The sequence below is a fragment of the Coregonus clupeaformis genome, chromosome 2 (assembly GCF_020615455.1).
Source record: "Coregonus clupeaformis isolate EN_2021a chromosome 2, ASM2061545v1, whole genome shotgun sequence".
NCBI classification, from domain to species: domain Eukaryota; kingdom Metazoa; phylum Chordata; class Actinopteri; order Salmoniformes; family Salmonidae; genus Coregonus; species Coregonus clupeaformis.
This window is the reverse complement of record NC_059193.1, coordinates 17,696,432-17,717,983: the sequence shown is the minus strand read 5'-3', so window position 1 is coordinate 17,717,983 and position 21,552 is coordinate 17,696,432. Positions and strand designations below refer to the sequence as shown.

Here is a 21,552-nt window from a genome sequence, read left to right as displayed (position 1 = left end):
GGAAGCTATAGCAATGCATTTATTAATGTCTGCATTCGTTTTTGACACTTTTATTTTATTACAGACACCTTAATGCATACTTTTAAATTATATTATGTGAGCTAAACATAAATATGAAAAATATATAAAAACATTTTCCTTAAAGTATTTTTTCAGAGAGTATTAATGTTACAGTCCTCACTACAGCAAAAAAAATCTTTAATACATGTAATTTTGTCCTTGTAAAATTGTATTGAAATAATGTAGAATTCCATTCATTCCCATAGAGTACCACAGCATGAGTCATAATAGCCATAAAACGTAGCAGTCAAACAGGGAAATGGTTCCAATCGTCTTTCCACCATTAATCTTTCCCATAGGGGATTTTAGAAACCCTTAAAATAAGGGCTGTGTTTCGTGTAGGCTTACCCTGGCTTGACGTTTTGATAACCATGTAAATCTATCTAGGACGTGGTGACTTTTATCAATATATTTGTCTGTATTTACCCCCCAAAATGAAATGCTAATTAGCTGCTAATGTGGCTATAATAAAGAACTGCAAATGCCATGATGATCTGGATCGAGTTAAAGGTAAGAATCTCTGGATTAACTATCTAATGTTAGTTAAATGTAGTAATTAATAAATTGGCTAAATTTATTTAAATGGACAATTCTGTGAACTGTCTTGTGCAAGTTTTAAATTGACACAATACCTGTTAGCAAAGGTGTCAGCTAGAAATGAAGTGCAGGAGCTTGCAGGGATTTGTCATTTTGCATGATGTCTATTTTGACACTAATTATCATTTTCTATTCTTTTTTTATTTATTTATTTGATTTCACCTTTATTTAACCAGGTAAGCCAGTTGAGAACATGTTCTCATTTACAACCGCGACCTGGCCAAGATAAAGCAAAGCAGTGCGGAAAAAACAACAACAACAGAGTTACATATGGAATAAACAAAACGTACAGTCAATAACACAATAGCAAATCTATATACAGTGTGTGCAAATGTAGTAAGTTATGGAGGTAAGGCAATGAATAGGCCATAGTGCAAAATAATTACAATTATAATTTAGTATTAACACTGGAGTGATAGATGTGCAGAAGATGATGTGCAAATAGAGATACTGGGGTGCAAATGAGCAAAATAAATAACAATGTAAATAACAATATGGGGATGAGGTAGTTGGGTGGGCTAATTACAGATGGGCTGTGTACAGGTGCAGTGATCTGAGAGTGAATAGAGCTGAATATATTGATAAAAGTCACCTTGTTTGAGAGAGATTTACATGGTTATCAAAATGTCACACCAGGGTAAGCCTACACAAAATACAACCCTTATTTTAAGTGTTTCTAAAATACCCTATGGGAAAAATGAATGGTGGAAAACCGATTGGAACCATTTCCCTATTTGACCTCTAGGTTTTATGGGTATTATGACACCTCCACTGTGGAGGACTGCTGCTCCTAGGGAGTGCCAATATGGCCAGTACATAGGATCAGCATTCCAGGGTTTATTTACGTCATTGCTCTAAACCATGCATCACCTCAAAATGTCATTTTTTAGGATACGGTTTTTCATGAGTGTACGGTAATGCCTACTACGCATGCGCAATGTCCTCAAGCGTCCTCAACGGTGCTTGGAAGGGAGGATATAAAGTTGGATCTATTTTTCCTTTGTCATATTGTCGATTGGTTTATCTACAGTGTTCATACGTGTCGGTTGTCGTTTATAACAAACAGTGTTTCGTTATCGAAGAGTTCAATATCCTGATTTCAGCGACTGCACGGTACGTAACGCTAGCTAGCTAGCATTACTAGCCTAGCTGGCACTTGAGCCAAAGATATGTGCTTGAGCTGTAGGTTAACGTTAGCGAGCTAGTGTTGTATTCAAGAAGGAAGCTTTATGAGGATAGCGACGATTGTTAGTTAGCCGGCTTTGTACTGTAACGTTAGTTATGCTACACATTATGGTCTAACCTTAGTGGTATTGTAATAGTAGTCGAGGTAGCTAGATTACCTACATTCTAAAGCTTTTGGTAGCAATCAAGCTAACGTTAGCTAGCTAAACCTCAAGTGGTAGCGCGGTAAAGATGGTTTCCCATTCACGGTGTGGTTGGTGTGCTCCTTGACTTTCCTCGCGCCTGTCTTGTTTAACTGCCGTATTTGTTGATAGTGAGTAGCTAGGTTACTATTTAATTACTAGCTAGAAAAATGATCATCCTTCAGAAGCTAGTTATGGACTTAGCCACTGGTTTACAGGTATGTATGATGCTGCTGACTGACGTACCGGTACGGCAGTAGATAACTAGTTGTCACTGATAATGTGACTTGGTAACGTTAAACTTAAGCTAATGCTGTTCGTGTTACAGTTGAATATCTGGCAGGTACAGTTTCCCATATCCATCGTGTGATCTTCTCCGCAGCGAACCCATGGCTGACTCGGTGGAGACGTTCCAGACCCATCTAACCTCTGTCATGGACAGTTTGATCCGCGCATCGGTGTGCGAGATCACCAAACTGTTCCAGGACACGGTGAATGACTACCTGGTGGAAATATCGCTGAACAGGAAGGAAATGGACGCTCTAAAACTCCGACTCCGATTGACCGAGAACAAACTGAGAAATGAACGCAAGTACGGGATGGGGTGGGCAGAGAATCGCCGCAATGCTGGTTTGATAGTGTCGGAGGACGGTGGGCGGAAAAAGCGGAAAATTGAAGTGCCTCGTAAGTGTTCATATTTAGTAAGTACAGCCACAAAAGCATCACATACCATAAAGTAGTTTGTTACACATTTGTCTTTCCCTATGTATAAAACTGACATCATTCATCATATTATGATTGTTGAAATGATATGTGATTGCATTTCAAATCAACACAAGTTGATTTCTTGTGTACCATTAAGTCGAAAGCCTGTAATGCTTGTGTGAAGAGGTACTTGTTATGTTGGAAGCCATCTGGCAGAGGCTGAGCTGTCTCCTCTCTCCTTCCCTCTCTACTCCTCCGCTCTCCCTCCCCCACCTCCTCTTCATGTTCTCTCTTTCACCTCCCCCACTCCTATCTCCGCTCTCTTCTCTGCTTCCCTTCATCACGACCTCTCTCCTTCTCCCTACCCCCACCTCCTCCCTCCGCTCTCTTCTCTCCCTCCCTCTCTGCTCTTCATCACGCGCTCTCCTTCTCCAATTCTCTATTTGCTTTCCTCTCTCCTTTTCACTCCCACCCCCTCCGCTCTCCTTCACTCTCTCCCTCTGCTTCCTCTCCCGCTCTCTACTCCGCCTACTCTCCTTCATGCGCTCTCCCTTCCCCCAACTCCTCCACTGTCACTGCTCCCCTCTCACCCCCTCTCCTTCATGCTCTCTCCCGCGCCATACTGGCCCTCCTCCTCCCGCTCTCCTCCAACATGCTTTCTCCCTTCCCCCAACTTCTCCACTTCTGTCACTGCTCCCCTCCCTCCCTCATGCTCTCTCCCACGTTCCCCCTCTCCTCCGCCTCTCTCCCGCTCCCTGCCATCTCTCCTCTTCTGTCTGCTTCCCTTCCTCTCCTTCATAATGCTCTCTCCCTTCCCCCTCTATCACCGCTCCCCTCTGTCCCTCCCACTCTTCTCTCCCTCTTTCCTTCATGTTCCCTTCTCCTCTCACCCCATCCACTCCCCTCCCTCTCTCCCATCCTCCGCAGGAGGAAAGCAGACGCTGGCCCCTGCCTTAGGAGTCGCGTGGGAGGAAGGAGGCGGAGGAGCAGCAGCAAGGGTAGTAACGGGGGGAGGGTGGAAGGAGGCACGCGAGCTCTACCTTATCCAGTTCCCTGGGGAGGAGGAAGGAGAACTAGAGGAGGAGGGGGGCTGTGTTTCGGGAGAGGGGGAGGAGACTGACAACATCAAAGAGGAGGTGAGGGAGACGAGGAGTCTGAATGTGGCACACACAACGTCACTGCATCAGAGACGACTACACTGAACAAAAATATAAACGCAGCATGCAACAATTTCAAAATGTTACTGACTTGCAGTTCATATAAGGAAAACAGTCAATTGAAATAAATTCATTAGGCCCTAATCTATGGATTTCACATGACTGTAAATACACATGTGCATCTGTTGGGCACAGCTACAGCACCTTAAAAAAAGGTTGGGGCGTGGATCAGAAAATCAGTCATTATCTGATGTGACAACAATTTGCCTCATGCAGCGCGACACATCTCCTTCTCATACAGTTGATCAGGCTGTTGATTGTGACCTGTGGAATGTTGTCCCACTCCTCTCCAATGGCTGTGCGAAATTGCTGGATATTGGCAGGAACTGGAACACGCTGTCATACAAGTCGATCCAGAGCATCCCAAACATGCTCAATGGGTGACATGTCTGGTGAGTATGCAGGCCATGGAAGAACTGGGAAATGTTCAGCTTCCAGGAACTGTGTACAGATCCTTGTGACATAGGGCCGTGCATTATCATGCTGAAACATGAGTTGATGGCGGCGGATGAATGGCACAACCGTGGGCCTCAGGATCTAGTCACGGTATCTCTGTGCAATCCAAATTGCCATCAATAAATTGCAGTTGTGTTCGTTGTCTGTAGCTTATGCCTGCCCATACCCCACCACCACGGGGCACTGTTCACAACGTTGACATCAGCAAACCGCTCTCCCACACAACGCCATACACGTGGTCTGTGGGTGTGAGGTCGGTTGGACATACTGCGAAATTCTCTAAAACAACGTGGGAGGCAGCTTATGGTAGATAAATAAACATTCAATTCTATGGCAACAGCTCTGGTAGACATTCCTGCAGTCAGCATGCCAATTGCACGCTCCCTCAACTTGAGACATCTGTAGCATTGTGTTGTGAAAAAAAACTGCACGTTTTAGTGACCTTTTTTGTCCCCAGCACAAGGTACACCTGTGTAATGAACATGCTGTTTAATCAGCTTCTTGATATGCAACACCTGTCAGGTGGATGGATTATCTTGGCAAAGGATAAATGCTCACTAACAAGGACGTAAACAAATTTGTGCACAACATTTGAGATGTTTTTCTGTGCATATGGAACATTTCTGGGATCTTTATTTCAGCTCATGAAACATGGGACCAACACTTTACATGTTGCGTTTTATATTTTTGTTTAGTGTAGTTTATCAAAATAACAATGTGTATCTGCATGTGGTGAGACAGAACAATGTTCTTAAACTGCTGTGTTTGAGTGACTGAGACACTGCAGCAGTGGTCTGGTAGATGGTGTGGATGTTGGAAACACAATTTGATATTCAGGTGCAGAAGTGCTTGTTCAGTAGGGCACTCAAGTGTGGAACATTGTAGTCACTAAACATGAACATAATTTTAGGAGGGAACAGTTTTGTATTCTACCAAGTGATTGAAAGAATACAATTACATTTCTTCATGTCATCTTAAACTGTCTAAACGTATGTTTACAGAAAATGCCCAGTGTAAAACTTGACCAGTGTTCTTTGTGGCACTTGTGACTTGGGGATACTTGTGACTTGTAAATACTTATGAAAGTGCACTTTGCATGAAATGCTGGGTGTGGTACTGCACTCTGCATTGCAATCATGTGTACTGTATTGTAATCTATAGGGCTGTAGTGGTGTGTAATGTAGTTATTTTTGCTCTGTCTGTAGTCCGGTGACATGGTGGAGGGGGGCTACCAGCCTGCGTCTCTGCGGCTGATCAAGGAAGCCCTGAAGATGGACCCGCCCAACCAGAACCGCCATGCTGGATCCAGAACCCACAGCGAAGGTACTGACACCAGCTCAAAGCTCGGAACCAAAAACATTATTACAACTTTTGGATAGACCAATAAATTCAGTGTTCCCATTGGGGTTTTCTTGTAGGTTTCACAGGACACTTGTTAAGGCCTTTGGCTCTGTACAGTGTTGTGTCTGCAGTACATTGTTTGCATATGCCCTCATAGTACTGCTCCTCTAAAAGACCCTCTCTCTCTCCATCTCTCTGCCCAGTAGGAGACATGGAGTTCAGCCCTATGGCCCAGGAGGCCCCGAAGCGTCCCCCAGCCGGGAGGCCTGAAGAGGAGGATGAGGAGTGGGACGTGGGGTCCCCTCCAACAGAGGTGTCGGAGGGGGGGCTGAGCGTGGAGGACCTGAGTGGGCTGGAGACGGCCCTGAGGGCAGAGAGGGGGCGCGAGCAGGCAGCCCTGAGGATCCCCCCCACAGCAGGCTCCATGACCCCTGACCCGGAAGTAATGGCAGGCAGCGAGTTCAGCCTGGGCCAGAAGTACATTGGTCTGGATGGTTTGGAACAGGAGGGGCAGCTGGGGAGTCCCACACCCTCAGAGAGGGACTCTAGTGATGCCCTGCAGGGTCCTGGTGCCCATCTGAAGGAAGGTCAGAGGGCACTGCCAGGGGGGGCTGGAGGAGAGCTGCAGCCACGCTGGCCCAAGAGGCTGAGGGACGGTGAGGGGATGGGGGAGCAGGGCGGCTCAGACGAGGGCCTACATCACCCGTCTGCTCCGGGTAGCGTGGATGACAGTGGTGAGGAGGAGACAGGGGACCTGATGCATTTCTGCATGCAGTGCGGGGGGGGCTTTGCCAACGAGGCTGCGCTGGAGGAGCACCCCTGCCCCCTGGGGGACGCCCACCTACAGGGAGGAGGGACGGAGGACACCCTGTTCCCCTGCGCCTCGTGCGGCCACGCCTTCAGCCATGACTGGGCCCTGAAGAACCATGAGTGTGTGTGCGCAGCCGAGCGGCCCCACCGCTGCGAGCTCTGTGGGAAGGGCTTCACACACTCACGCTCGCTCGAGAGGCACCAGGTGGTTCACACTGGAGAGAGGCCACACCGCTGCCAGCAGTGCGGGCGGAGCTTCAGTCGCCTAAGCAACCTGGAGAGGCACCAGCGGATCCACACAGGCGAGCGTCCGTACGGGTGCGAGGTGTGCGGCAGGCGCTTCAGCAGGGTAGAGTACCTGAAAAGACACCAGCTGATCCACAGTGGAGACAGAGACAAGGCCGGCAGCGCTCACCAGTGCTCCCAGTGTGGAAAGAGCTTCAGCGAACCCGAGCAGCTCAAAAACCATGAGTGCTTTTTATAATTTTATGCGTTTGATAATTGAGATTTACCATGATTTCTTTGGGGAGGGAAAGTTGGAAGAAATTCCTGCTCAAGGTAGAAGTTGCTCCCTAACAGATCTAAGATCATTTTAACCTAGCCTCAATCCTAAAGTCTAAAGCTCTGACCTTGGGTCAGTGGTTAGGGACAACTTCTACCTCCTCTCAAAAAGAGGGGGGAAAAGACTATGGTGATCATCCAGGTTGAGATGATGTCGAATTGTACGTGGAGAAAGTTGTTGTGCGTTTTGTATGTTTCTCAAATGTACATTGTGTCTTTATATTATTAAATTAGTATTTTCACTTTGAAAACATCAATCATGGCCTTGTTTATCTTTACTTTATCGATGATGATAACAATTGGGTATTTTGTACTATTCGTTTGTTTTCTGTATTATCCATCAGGAATAAACACTTGACTTTATTCAGTGACCAATGGTCTCCTTTCATATACTGTCAGTCCTCTCCATACTGTCAATTGCCATTGAAGCTAGAAAATTGTGTTTAGTTATGTCCCAAACATTCACACAAGCTGTCCATTTGTCACAGTTAGTTTGTTTTATATTGGATATTTTATTTTCTCTCGTCAATAGCTATTGAAGCAAGCATGCCATGACGAACATTTTATATTTTGAATCTGAGGATGGAGAACAATCAACACCTTTATTGTGTGAATATTTTATTTATTCTGATTTCAATATTTTTAAAAAATCAAATTCAATACATAAAAGTGTGGATTGTTCTCCATCCACTGATTCAGAATATACCATTTTCATTGTCATGACATGCTTGGTTCAATAGCTATTGACGAGAGAACTGAATATCCAATATAAAACTAATTTGACCTTGGCGCCAAACCAACCTACTGGCTCTAAAAAGTGAGAAACAACATTTTCCTGTGGATATTTTGTCTCGAGCAGCTGAAAGAAAAAACGCACAGACAACTGGTAGAGTAAGTTTAAATGTGATTTTATTCATCATTCTTGCTTGTAAGGAACATTTCCACGATTTAGCAGGCATTAGTTTCAGGCTTTATATACCAATATGTACAGCCTGATTAATCAGACCAACTTAATGCTCTCCATCTCTCTCCCTACAGAAGCAGTGCAAACTTCTGTACTATAGTCACACACACAACAATTTTGGTGGACTACAAAATATAGGAAGAGGGGTGTGTTCACATCAGCTCCTCTAGGTCCTTGTACCAGAGCAAAGATCAACTCAAGGTGAGCGTCTACAGACAGAGCGACGCTGACAGACAGTGATGTGGATATAGAGGGAGGGTTGGTTGATCAGCTGGGCCTAGAGAGAGCCAGGTGCCAGGGAGCGGTTGGGATGGGGAATCCCTGTCCTGACTGTGGGAAAACATTACGGTCAAACTATGGTCTGACTGCCCACAGGGTTGTACACCACACCAGGAGAATTTACCTGTTTTTTTTTGGCCGTACCTGATATTTGGCAGGCTGATTGATCACGAGAGAACCCATGCTATTTTGACCAGCGCAAGTGTATCATCTTTAAAGCCAGGTCAAACACCAAGCAAGGGTAGAAAGAACTAGCTCATGTGACACATGTTCAGAAAGGACTTGTTGTCATACCCTGTTGGTTTACAGTGTGTATATTGGTTGTATGGTTTTTTGGTTTGAGAAATTGAAAATGTATAATGTAAAGAAGAACCAGTTCAGTGTTTACTCTGCTCAACTTACTTGTAATGCTATTTAGGTGAGTGAGTGTTCTGGTCCTGGTCTGACAACCTCAAGAAGTGCTGCCATGACAATGGGATTTTCTTCCCAGTCACCAACGGATTCACAGCGTAGATCTATAGGAGGATTTTCCCCTTTTCCTAAGTAACCTCATCTCAAAATACATGTGATTTGCATTTATCGGTGACCTTGACACATGCTGCATGTGAACAAGGTTTCATTTGTATTTGGAGAAGATTCCATTCAAAGCTGAGAAGCTCTGTGTTGAGTGAGTGTGTTTTGTTTTCATTCATGCGGTTATCATACTTAAACAATTTGTATCTGCTTTTATCTTTGCTCGTGTAATTATTCAACGCATGTCCTCATCTTCACGAAACAAGATATTCTCTAGCAACCATTAAAACAGATTAGTGCTCAGTGGGTGTGTGTACTGTAACTGGTGTGAAAACGGTAGCATTTTATTTTCCGCTGAATATGGACAGTCCATAACAATCGCACGAACTAACACACCTGCTCACCGACATTGGGTGTGAAACAGGCTGATGTGGATGCCCAGTCTCTGCTGTAGAATAGTCTCCACGGTGTCCAGGGGCATCTGCCTCACATCATACCCCCGAACAGAGGCCTTCACCTGGGGGTCCACCGGCACAATCTCCCCTCCACTCTGGGGGCCATTCCGACCCACAGTGGAATATGATGGGAAGTAGGGTCTCAGGCGGGGAGACTAGAGTTGTAGGAGGGGCAGCAGTAGGCAGACCACGTGTACTCTGGCACCGCCACCCGGTTGGCCATCCAGTGCTCAGAGAGGTATGGCAGTGGCCCTGTCACCACATACGCTGGCCCCATGCAGTAGTCACCCATCCGGGCCCTCATCTCAACCTCCAGCTGAGCCCAGGGGCCGGAGTTTGAGGCTGCCTGCTGAGGGACCACGTTGCTGAGGGTGAAGGTGGCCCGGTGGTCCTCTGGGGCCTAGTGGTGCAGGCTGGGGTTGAGGTGACCCTTGGTATAGGAGGAGCTGGTGTGGTCCTAGAGCACCTCCTGGCTCTCCACCACGTTCTGGTCCACGGAGCCATGCTGCGGGAAACAATGCATCTCTGGACTGGCACCAGAAAACGCCAACTTAGAACACAGAGAGAGAGAATATAACCAACACAGAGAGAACGATGTTTATACTTTTTTTTTTACAGTGCTTATTACAGTGTAATAATTCTACCACTGGTAATTACTCTGAGCTGTTGGGTATAAGAATATAATTTAGAAAAAGAAGAACAAACACAGTCCTGAGCATCAAGTTATGATCCAGTCTTTTTATTCCTGGAAATCACTAGGTAGTGGTTTGAGTTTAAAATGGAACTGACAGCGTTTTAACTACTTTGCAGATATGAAACAAACAGGCAATCGTAATATTAGTAAAAAATATCAAATTCCCAGTTTATGCTTCAAAACCAACTTTATAAGAGGTTTTAAAAATAGGTTCTATTTGACTCAAAATTCCATAATGTAAAGTGAGGTATTGTTAGCAGAATAGATGGATGCAGTTCAACGCATTATTAATATAATTCACCAATACATTTCTTGGTAGTCCAAAAAATATTGCTATCTGGTTGTAAATCACAGCTGGCCTGGTACATTGTTTGCTGCCTCCACCCATTAGGGATGCACTGTTTCAGTTTCAATTACTCAATGTTTTGAACAAAAACGGCCGACTGTAACTAAGGCTGGAAATGTCAATACAATGAAACTAGCAAGGGCAATGATCACAAGTCAGTCATAACATGTCTAATAGGCTAGCGCACGTGTCAAATACAAGGCCCGCGTGCCAAAACAGAGCAAGTATAAATGAGTCAACCTGTTGAGGCATCTACTGCGCTGGCATCAGTGAATTCAACTTCAATTGCGCTGCTTTCGTGTGTCCGGTTTACAACGCGCAGCAGAGGGAAAGTGTACAGTCCTAACTAGGCTACTAAAATATTGCAGTCTGGCTTCGGTTTTTTAAAGCTTGACAATGGATAACCAAAAAATAAAACCTGCAACAAAGCACCATCAATGGAGAAAAATGTAGGCCTATTACAGCAACATTTGAGCAGTAGCCTAGGCTGGCTACTCAACTACAATACATTTTGAGTGCACTGTACAGCAATGCTGCATTCAACCCCACCAGGGATCCATGCAGTGCAAAAAAAAAGGAAAAACATGTTTTAAGTTAAAATTTTACAACAATCCTATAGCTACGTTTTTGTTATTAAATATTGTCTATTAATGTTAAGGTTTGTATCATTTGATTTACACAACATGCCTACCACTTTGAACATGCAAAAAAAGTTTTATTGTGAAACAAACAAGAAATAAGAAAAAAAAACAGAACTTGAGCGTGCATAAATATTCTCCCCCCCAAAGTCAATACTTTGTAGAGCCACCTTTTGCAGCAATTACAGCTGCAAGTCTCTTGGGGTATGTCTCTACAAGCTTGGCACATCTAGCCACTGGGATTTTTGCCCATTCTTCAAGGCAAAACTGTTCCAGCTCCTTCAAGTTGGATGGGTTCCGCTGGTGTACAGCAATCTTTAAGTCATACCACAGATTCTCAATTGGATTGAGGTCTGGGCTTTGACTAGGCCATTCCAAGACATTTAAATGTTTCCCCTTATACCACTCGAGTGTTGCTTTAGCAGTATGCTTAGGGTCACCTCCGTCCCAGTTTCAAATCTCTGGAAGACTGAAACAGGTTTCCCTCAAGAATTTCCCTGTATTTAGCGCCATCCATCATTCCTTCAATTCTGACCAGTTTCCCAGTCCCTGACGATGAAAAACATCCCCACAGCATGATGCTGCCACCACCATTTTTTTTCCAAGATGGCGTAGTAGTGCAGTTGTGTTTTTATCGTATGTCTGTAAATAGCCTGTAAATACCCTATTTTTCTGTATTTTTCGTACATATTTCCATATCAGACTTTTCATCCTTCTACAAAATATACTTTCCTGCAACCCGCCTCACTCAATGTGGAACGGATTCTATTATTGACTTACCTTTATCTAGAATCTAGAATCTCCAGTTGAAACTGTCTAGCCAGCTAGCCAGCTAACTAGCTACTTGCTATTAGCCTCAGCTAGCGGTATTTCACCCAGAACATTGGATTTTTTCTGCGGGATTAATTTTAATCACTGGACATTAATCACCGGATATTCGGCCAGTCTGCACAGCGCGTTATCGACCCAGAACATATCAGTTTTTCCGCCGGAATCACTGAATCACTGGACCTTTAACTCCGGATTCATCGCTATCAGCTAGCTACAACAAAACGGACGCTGTGGTCTGGCTAATCATCCTGAGCTAGGCCCATCTCCCGGCTATCTACCTCTCTGTCAACCGGACGGGACCACCTAGTGTTGACACTGAGCCCCGCCGATCCTACACGACTGGTCTGCCGACGAAATCGTCTGATGTGGTTACGACGTTAACCACGAAGATTCCATCCATCTGCTAGCCCCGGCCCGCTAGCACACGCTAGCCGTGGCCTCTTACTCACTAGTTTACCACCGGACCTTATGATAACTCAGCTATACAGCTGATGTCTGCTGGACTGTTCCTTTTTACGGTACTACATCCTGTTTATGTTTAGCCTCAGCCCAAACATGGTTAGTTTATTGTTGTTTCGGTTATTTCTAATTTTACTATATCACTGTAGACCCCCCAGCCTAGCTAAACCTGCCTTAGATAGCTCCTTTGCCCCTCCCCTATACACGCGGAGACCGACTCAATTGATGCCTCCAGCGATGCTATCTCTTTCATTGTTACCCAACGCTTAGGTTTACCTCCACTTTACTCATATCCTTCCATATCCTTGTCTGTACATAATGCCCTGAATCTTTTCTATAACACCCGGAAATCTGCCCCCCTTTATTCTATGTACCCAACGCACTAGAAGACCAGTTCTTAAAGCCTTTAGCCGTATCCTTATTCTAGTCCTCCTCTGTTCCTCTGGTGATGTAGAGGCTAACCCAGGCCCTGCAGCCCTCAGTATCACTCCTACTCCCCAGGCGCTATCATTTGATGACTTCTGTAATCGCAAAAGTCTTGGTTTCTTGCACATAAATATCAGAAGTCTACTTCCTAAGTTTGAGTTATTCACTGCGTTAGCACACTCTGCCAACCCTGATGTTCTAGCAGTGTCTGAATCCTGGCTCAGGAAGGCCACCAAAAATTCTGAAATTTCCATCCCCAACTATAACATTTTCCGTCTAGATAGAACTGCCAAAGGGGGTGGAGTTGCAATCTACTGTAGAGATAGCCTGCAGAGCTCTATCATACTATCCAGGTCTGTGCCCAAACAGTTTGAGCTTCTACTTCTAAAAATCCACCTTTCCAGAAATAAGTCTCTCACTGTTGCCGCTTGCTACAGACCCCCCTCAGCCCCCAGCTGTGCCCTGGACACCATATGTGAATTGATTGCCCCCATTTATCCTCAGAGTTCGTACTGCTTGGTGACCTAAATTGGGATATGCTTAATACCCCAGCCATCCTACAATCCAAGCTAGATGCCCTCAACCTCACGCAAATTATCAACGAACCTACCAGGTACAACCCTAAATCCGTAAACATGGGTACCCTCATAGATATCATCCTGACTAACATACCCTCTAAATACACCTCAGCTGTCTTCAACCAGGATCTCAGCGATCACTGCCTTATTGCCTGCGTCCGTAACGGGTCCGCGGTCAAACGACCACCCCTCATCACTGTCAAACGCTCCCTAAAACACTTTAGCGAGCATGCCTTCCTAATTGACCTGGCCCAGGTATCCTGGATGGATATAGATCTCATTCCGTCAGTAGAGGATGCCTGGTTGTTCCTTAAAAAGTAATTTCCTCTCAATCTTAAATAAACATGCCCCATTCAAAAATACAGAACTAAGAACCGATATAGCCCCTGGTTCTCCTCAGACTTGACTGCCCTTGACCAGCACAAAAACATCCTGTGGCGTACAGCATTAGCATCAAATAGCCCCCGCGATATGCAACTTTTCAGGGAAGTTAGGAACCAATATACACAAGCAGTCAGGAAAGCAAAGGCTAACTTTTTCAAACAGAAATTTGCATCCTGTAGCACTAACTCCAAAAAGTTTTGGGACACTGTAAAGTACATGGAGAATAAGAGCACTTCCTCCCAGCTGCCCACTGCACTGAGGCTAGGAAACACTATCACCACCGATAAATCTACAATAATCGAGAATTTCAACAAGCATTTTGCTACAGCTGGCCATGCTTTCCATCTGGCTACCACTAACCCGGCCACCAACTCTGCACCCTCTGCTGCAACTTGCCCATGCCCCCCCCGCTTCTCCTTCACACAAATTCAGACAGCTGATGTTTTGAAAGCCCTACAAAATCTGGACCCCTACAAATCAGCTGGGCTAGACAATCTGGACCCTTTCTTTCTAAAACTAGCCGCCGAAATTGTCGCAACCCCTATTACTAGTCTGTTCAACCTCTCTTTCATAACGTCTGAGATCCCCAGAGATTGGAAAGCTGCCGCGGTCATCCCCCTCTTCAAAGGGGGTGACACTCTAGATCCAAACTGCTACAGACCTATATCCATCCTGCCCTGCCTTTCGAAAGTATTTGAAAGCCAAGTTAACAAACAGATCACCGACCATTTCGAATACCACCGTACCTTCTCCGCTATGCAATCCGGTTTCGAGCTGGTCACGGGTGCACTTCAGCCACGCTCAAGGTCATAAACGATATTATAACCGCGATTGATAATAGACAGTACTGTGCAGCCGTCTTCATCGACCTGGCCAAGGCTTTCGACTCTGTCAACCACCGCATTCTTATTGGCAGACTAAATAGCCTTGGTTTCTCAAATGACTGCCTCGCCTGGTTCACCAACTACTTCTCAGATAGAGTTCAGTGTGTCAAATCGGAGGGCCTGTTGTCTGGACCTATGGCAGTCTCTATGGGGGTGCCACAGGGTTCAATTCTTGGGCCGACACTTTTCTCCGTGTATATCAATGATGTCGCTCTTGCTGCTGGTGACTCTCAGATCCACCTCTACGCAGACGACACCATTTTGTATACATCTGGCCCTTCATTGGACACTGTGTTAACAAACCTCCAAACGAGCTTCAATGCCATACAACAATCCTTCAGTAGCCTCCAACTGCTCTTAAACACTAGTAAAACTAAATGCATGCTTTTCAATCGAACGCTGCTGGCACCCGCCCACCCGACTAGAATCACCACTCTCGACGGGTCTGACCTAGAGTATGTGGACAACTACAAATACCTAGGTGTCTGGTTAGACTGTAAACTCAACTTCCAGACTCACATAAAGAATCTCCAATCCAAAGTTAAATCTAGAATCGGCTTCCTATTTCGCAACAAAGCCTCCTTCACTCATGCTGCCAAACATGCCCTCGTAAAACTGACTATCCTACCGATCCTTGACTTCGGCGATGTCATTTACAAAATAGCCTCCAACACTCTACTCAGCAAATTGGATGTAGTCTATCACAGTGCCATCCGTTTTGTCTCCAAAGCCCCATACACTACCCACCACTGTGACCTGTACGCTCATGTTGGCTGGTCCTCACTACATGTTCGTCGTCAAACCCACTGGCTCCAGGCCATCTATAAATCACTGCTAGGCAAATCCCCGCCTTATCTTAGCTCATTGGTCACCATAGCAGCACCCACCCGTAGTCTGCGCTCCAGCAGGTATATCTCACTGGTCATTCCCAAAGCCAACACCTCCTTTGGCCGCCATTCCTTCCAGTTCTCTGCTGCCAATGACTGGAACGAATTGCAAAAATCTCTGAAGCTGGAGACTCTTATCTCCCTCAATAACTTTAAGCATCAGTTGTCAGAGCACCTTACCGATCACTGCACCTGTACACAGCCCATCTGAAATTAGCCCACCCAACTACCTCATCCCTATATTGTTATTTATTTTGCTCTTTTGCACCCCAGTATCTCTATTTGCACATAATCTCTTGCACATCTAGCATTCCAGTGTTAATACTATTGTAATTATTCTGCACTATAGCCTATTTATTGCCTTACCTCCATAACTTGCTACATTTGCACACACTGTATATATATTTTCTGTTGTATTTTTGACTTTATGTTTTTTTACCCCATATGTAACTCTGTGTTGTTTTTATTGCACTGCTTTGCTTTATCTTGGCCAGGTCGCAGTTGTAAATGAGAACCTGTTCTCAACTGGTTTACCTGGTTAAATAAAGGTGAAATAAAAATAAATAAAAAATGCTTCACTGTGGGGGTGGTGTTCTCAGGGTGATGAGAGGTGTTGGGTTTGCGCCAGACATAGCGTTTTCCTTGATGGCCAAAAAGCTCAATTTTAGTCTCATCTGACCAGAGTACCTTCTTCCATATGTTTGGGGAGTCTCCCACATGCCTTTTGGCGAACACCAAACGTGTTTGCTTATTTTTTTCTTTAAGCAATGGCTTTTTTCTGGCCACTCTTCTGTAAAGCCTATTTCTGTGGAGTGTATGGCTTAAAGTGGTCCTATGGACTGATATTCCAATCTCCGCTGTGGAGCTTTGCAGCTCCTTCAGGGTTATCTTTGGTCTCTTTGTTGCCTCTCTGATTAATGCCCTCCTTGCCTGGTCCGTGAGTTTTGGTGGGTTTGTTGTGGTGCCATATTCTTTCCATTTTTTAATAATGGATTTAATGGTGCTCCGTGGGATGTTCAAAGTTTCTGATATTTTTTTTATAACTGAACCCTGATCTGTACTTCTCCACAACTTTGTCCCTGACCTGTTTGAGAGCTCCTTGGTCTTCATGGTTCCCCTTGCTTGGTGGTGCCCCTTGCTTAGTGGTGTTGCAGACTCTGGGGCCTTTCAGAACAGGTGTATATATACTGAGATCATTTGACAGATCATGTGACACTTAGATTGCACACAGGTGGACTTTAACTAATTATGTGACTTCTGAAGGTAATCGGTTGCACCAGATCTTATTTAGGGGCTTCATAGCAAAGGGGGTGAATACATATGCACACACCACTTTTCCGTTATTTATTTTTTAGAATTTTTTGAAACAAGTTATTTTTTTCATTTCACTTCACCAATTTGGACTATTTTGTGTATGTCCATTACATGACAACCAAATAAAAATCCATTTAAATTACAGGTTGTAATGCAACAAAATAGGAAAAACGCCAAGGGGGATGAATACTTTTGCAAGGCACTGTAAAGGTAGATCTACCAATTAGTTAGTGTTTTTACTGATATCAAGTTTTTAAAACAAATTATTCCGTGATTAAAACTCGTAATTCTGTTACCAAATCGGTAACGTAATTACCGAATAATCTTCAAAGGAATTACTGCAATTGAATTGGCTACATTGGGAAATACTGCCATACTGTTATGTTCAGCTAGCTCATAACTGTTTTCTTTCTCTTTCTGTCATCTGGTGGACAAAGCAAGACTGTGAAAACAGTCTGGACAACCCCTCACTCTCCCTCTCTCTCTCTCTGCCGCTCTCTCTCTCTTCTCTCTCTCTCCAGTTAATGTCACCTCTCCTGGCTCTTACTGACACCTACCATGACACCTACCACCTACCCTCTTTCCATTTACTGTAACAAGTATCCTCGCCCACTGAGCACCGACCGACACCGGACGTCCATGGACGTTGAAAAGTAGTTGAAATTTGGTTAGTCCGCCCTGGCCGGACCAAATCTGAACCAATCATAGACGTCTATGTTTCACAAGTTTGGACAGCACAGTACAGAACAGTACAGTAAAATAGAGTACAGTACAGTATTGTAAACTAGAGTAAAGTTCAGTACAGTAAAGTAAAGCACACTAGAGTGCAGTATAATTTATCAATAAGGCCTGAGGTGGTGTGGTATACAGTGCATTCAGAAAGTATTCAGACCCCTTGACTATCTCCACATTTTGTTACGTTACAGCCTTATTCTAAATTTGATTAAATCCTTTTTTTCCCCTCATCAATCTCCACACAATACCCCATAATGACAAAGCAAAAACTGTTGTTTTTTTGTGTGCAAATTTATAAATAAATAAAAACTGAAATATTACATTTACATAAGTATTCAGAAACTTTACTCAGTACTTTGTTGAAGCACCTTTGCTAGTGATTACAGCCTTAAGTCTTATTGGGTATGACGCTACAAGCTTGGCACACCTGTATTTGGGGAGTTTCTCCCATTCTTCTCTGCAGATCCTCTCAAGCTCTGTCAGGTTGGATGGGGAGCGTCGTTGCACAGCTATTTTCAGGTCTCTCCCGAGATGTTCGATCAGGTTCAAGTCCGGGCTCTGGCTGGGCCACTCAAGGACATTCAGAGACTTGTCCCGAAGCCGCTCCTGCGTTGTCTTGGCTGTGTGCGTAGGGTCGTTGTCCTGTTGGAAGGTGAACCTTCGCCCCAGTCTGAGGTCCTGAGCGCTCTGAAGCAGGTTTTCATCAAGGATCTCTCTGTACTTTGCTCCGTTCATCTTTCCCTCGATCCTGATTAGTCTCCCAGTCCCTGCCGCTGAAAGATATCCCCACAGCATGATGCTGCCACCCCCATGCTTCACCGTAGGGATGGTGCCAGGTTTCCTCCAGATATGACGCTTGGCATTCAGGCCAAATAGTTCAATCTTGAGAGATCTTGTCCTTCTGGAAGGTTCTCCCATCTCCACAGAGGAACTCTGGACCTCTGTCAGAGTGACCATCGGGTTCTTGGTCACCTCCCTGCTCCCCCGATTGCTCAGTTTGGCCGGTCGGCCAGCTCTAGGAAGAGTCTTGCTGGTTCCATTCTTCTTCCATTTAAGAATGATGGAGGCCACTGTGTTCTTGGGGACCTTCAATGCTGCATAAATGTTATGGTACCCTTCCCCAGATCTGTGCCTCGACACAATCCTGCCTCGGAGCTCTACGGACAATTCCTTCGACCTCATGGCTTGGTTCTTGCTCTGATATGCATTGTCAACTATGGGACCTTTATATAGACAGGTGTGTGCCTTTCCAAATCATGTCCAATCAATTGAATTTACCGCAGGTGGACTCCAATCAAGTTGTAGAAACAGCTCAAGGATGATCAATGGAAACAGGATGCACCTGAGCTCAATTTCCAGTCTCATAGCAAAGGGTCTGACTATTTATGTAAATAAGGTATTTCTGTTTTTATTTGTAATACATTTGTAAAAATTTATAAAAACCTGTTTTCGCTTTGTCATTATGTGTAGATTGATGTGGACATTTTTTTAGTTAATCAATTTTAGAATAAGGCTGTAACGTATCAAAATGTAGAAAAAGGGAAGGGGTCTGAATATTTTCAAATGCACTGTATGGCCAATATACCATGGCTAAGGGCAGTTCTTAATCACGACGCAACCCGGAGTGCCTGGATACAGTCCTTAGCCATGGTATATTGGCCATATACCACAAACCCCTGAGGTGCCTTATTGCTATTATAAACTGGTTACCAACGTAATTAGAACAGTAAAAATAAATGTTTTGACATACCCATGGTATACCACGGCTGTCAGCCAATCAACATTCAGGGCTCAAACCACACAGTTTATAATATACTGGATTGTACTATACTATACTGTACTGAACATATCTACTTTACTGTACTCTACTGTACTGAGCTTTACTCTACTGTGCTGTACTGTACTGTGATGTCCAAACTTGTGAAACATAGACGTCTATGATTGGTTCAGATTGGGTCTGGTCCGGACCAACCAAAGTGGTCTTGTTTGGGGGCGGAGCTCATTCGAATAATAGCCAGTGTGTAGAATGATACCCAAATATGCCAAAGAAGGATATTGCATATTTCTACCTTTTTGTACTTATTCAGGTGTCACGGAATCAGCAGAGGCTGCCCCTCCTCCTTGCTCGGGCAGGCTTCGGCGTTCGTCGTCCCCGGAGTACTAGCTGCCACCGATCTATGTTTCGGTGTTTGTCTAGTTTGTCCTGATTGTTTTCACCTGTTTCCCATTATGTTATATTGTATTCCCTTTATAACCCCCTGTCTCTCATTGGTTATTGTGTGTGATTGTTTTCCGTGAGGTCGGCAGTGTTCGGGTGTATGCGTATTTTGTTTCCTCCCTGTATGGAGGTTTTGTTTGTATTTTGATTACTGTGCTAGTAAAGTTCGTCTGCCAGTAGCTCGGTGTCCTGCGCTTGACTTCGCTCACCGCATACACGTCGCCCTGACATCAGGATACATCACCATGAAAATAATGTTATTCTTATCCATAATTATGCATTTCTGTGTAGTACAGGTCAGGGACCCATGATGTTATTCAATTTCCATAATTCTGTTACCGGATGCAAATCCACTTCACCTACTGTAGTTCAATAACCAAAACTCAAGGTGTCATGTCATAGCTGACACTGGGGACTGACTGGGGGACAAGCACTGACCTGAAGCTGACCATAGAATAACCAAAAATGTGACAGATAACAGGTTTCATTTGTAGACCCATAGGTATTTCCCCGTTCCCCCTTGGTGGAATGGAATGTGCTGACTTCCAACTGATGGATGGGTTAAAGGTCCAATGCAGCCATTTTTATCTCAATATCAAACCATTTCTCGGTAACAATTAAGTTCCTTACTGTGATTGTTTTAAATTCAAATGGTCAAAAAGAAACAAAAATAACTTCTTAGCTAAGAGCAATTTCTCAAGCAAGAATTTTGCTAGGACTGTCTCGGAGTGGTCTGAGTGGGGAGGGGAAAACTGAAAACCAGCTGGTATTGCCAGAGAGGTTTGGAACTCTCTTTCTTATTGGTCTATTAACTTATTTACTGCCTGATGATGTCACCAGGCAGGTCAAAACTCCATCCCACCAAAACAGGCTGAAATTTCATGCGCTTTTCAAACAGCTCTTACACTAAAAGGGCATTATCATAATTTTAACAATTTCACAGTATTATTCCAAGCTCATAGTGTGAAAATATACACTGTGTATACAAAACATTAATAACACCTGCTCTTTCCATGACATAGACTGACCAGGGGAATCCACGTGAAAGTTATGATCCTTATTGATCCACAGTTTCCTGTGTGTATCAAGAATGGTCCACCACCCAAAGGACATCCAGCCAACTTGACACAACAGTGGGAAGCATTGGAGTCAACATGGCCCAGCATCCCTGTGGAACGCTTTCGACACCTTCCAGAGTCTATGCCCTAATGAATTGAGGCTGTTCTGATGGCAAAAGGGGGGGGGGTTCAACTCAATATTAGGAAGGTGTTCCTAATGTTTCATATATACTCAGTGTATATAAAATACAGGAAAATCACATTTTTGGCTGCACTGGGCCTTTAAGGTTAAAGACTTTAATCAGAGTGCTGACTCCTTTTCAAGGCAGTGTTCTGGAACGTTTCAAACCTTCAGGACAACACCTGGTTTAAAGCCTAGTCACAGACCCCTCTGACACTATTACATTACATTATTACAGTTAGGCCTACACCACATTTATGCAGCTCCTTTAACCCTATGGCTCCACCCATCCCTCAAATACAACCTAATTAAAATTCAAGCATACATTTGATTTCACCTATTCAGTCCTTTTAGATGTATGATTGCTTCAGGGGTGCATTAAAGGAGGAACCAGGAACCGAAATGGAACTGGGCCAGAGCAATACCTGGTTCACTACGTGTCTGCCCACGGGGCTCTGTGGACATGTAGACACAACGTTCCAGAACACTGCCTTGAAAAGGTGAGGCTCGTACATACCGCCCCAACAGATCCAGGACAACACAATTGCCATGGCACTGCACACTGCCCTATCCCACCTGGACAATGTAAGAATG

At 44.5% G+C, this 21,552-nt stretch overlaps 1 protein-coding gene and 1 pseudogene across 3 annotated transcripts; one reads left to right on the top strand and one right to left on the bottom strand.

Moving 5' to 3' along the window:
• The first annotated feature begins 1,568 nt into the window (after positions 1-1,568).
• On the top strand, positions 1,569-7,485 carry LOC121533883 (zinc finger protein 696). 3 transcript variants are annotated; one of them, XM_041840214.2, is made up of 5 exons: positions 1,569-1,770; positions 2,407-2,708; positions 3,657-3,865; positions 5,608-5,725; positions 5,950-7,485. In XM_041840214.2, the coding sequence occupies exons 1-5, from the start codon at positions 1,595-1,597 to the stop codon at positions 7,035-7,037; spliced, it is 1,893 nt and encodes a 630-aa protein (XP_041696148.1). In that variant the 5' UTR covers positions 1,569-1,594; the 3' UTR covers positions 7,038-7,485. The 3 variants fall into 3 exon arrangements, with proteins under 3 accessions (XP_041696148.1, XP_041696138.1, XP_041696158.1); XM_041840204.2 differs by having other exon boundaries at positions 1,570-1,770; positions 5,947-7,485; XM_041840224.2 differs by having other exon boundaries at positions 1,682-1,770; positions 2,353-2,708; positions 5,947-7,485.
• A 293-nt stretch (positions 7,486-7,778) lies between these two features.
• On the bottom strand, positions 7,779-21,473 carry LOC121535778 (annotated as a pseudogene).
• Between the last annotated feature and the right edge of the window lie 79 nt (positions 21,474-21,552).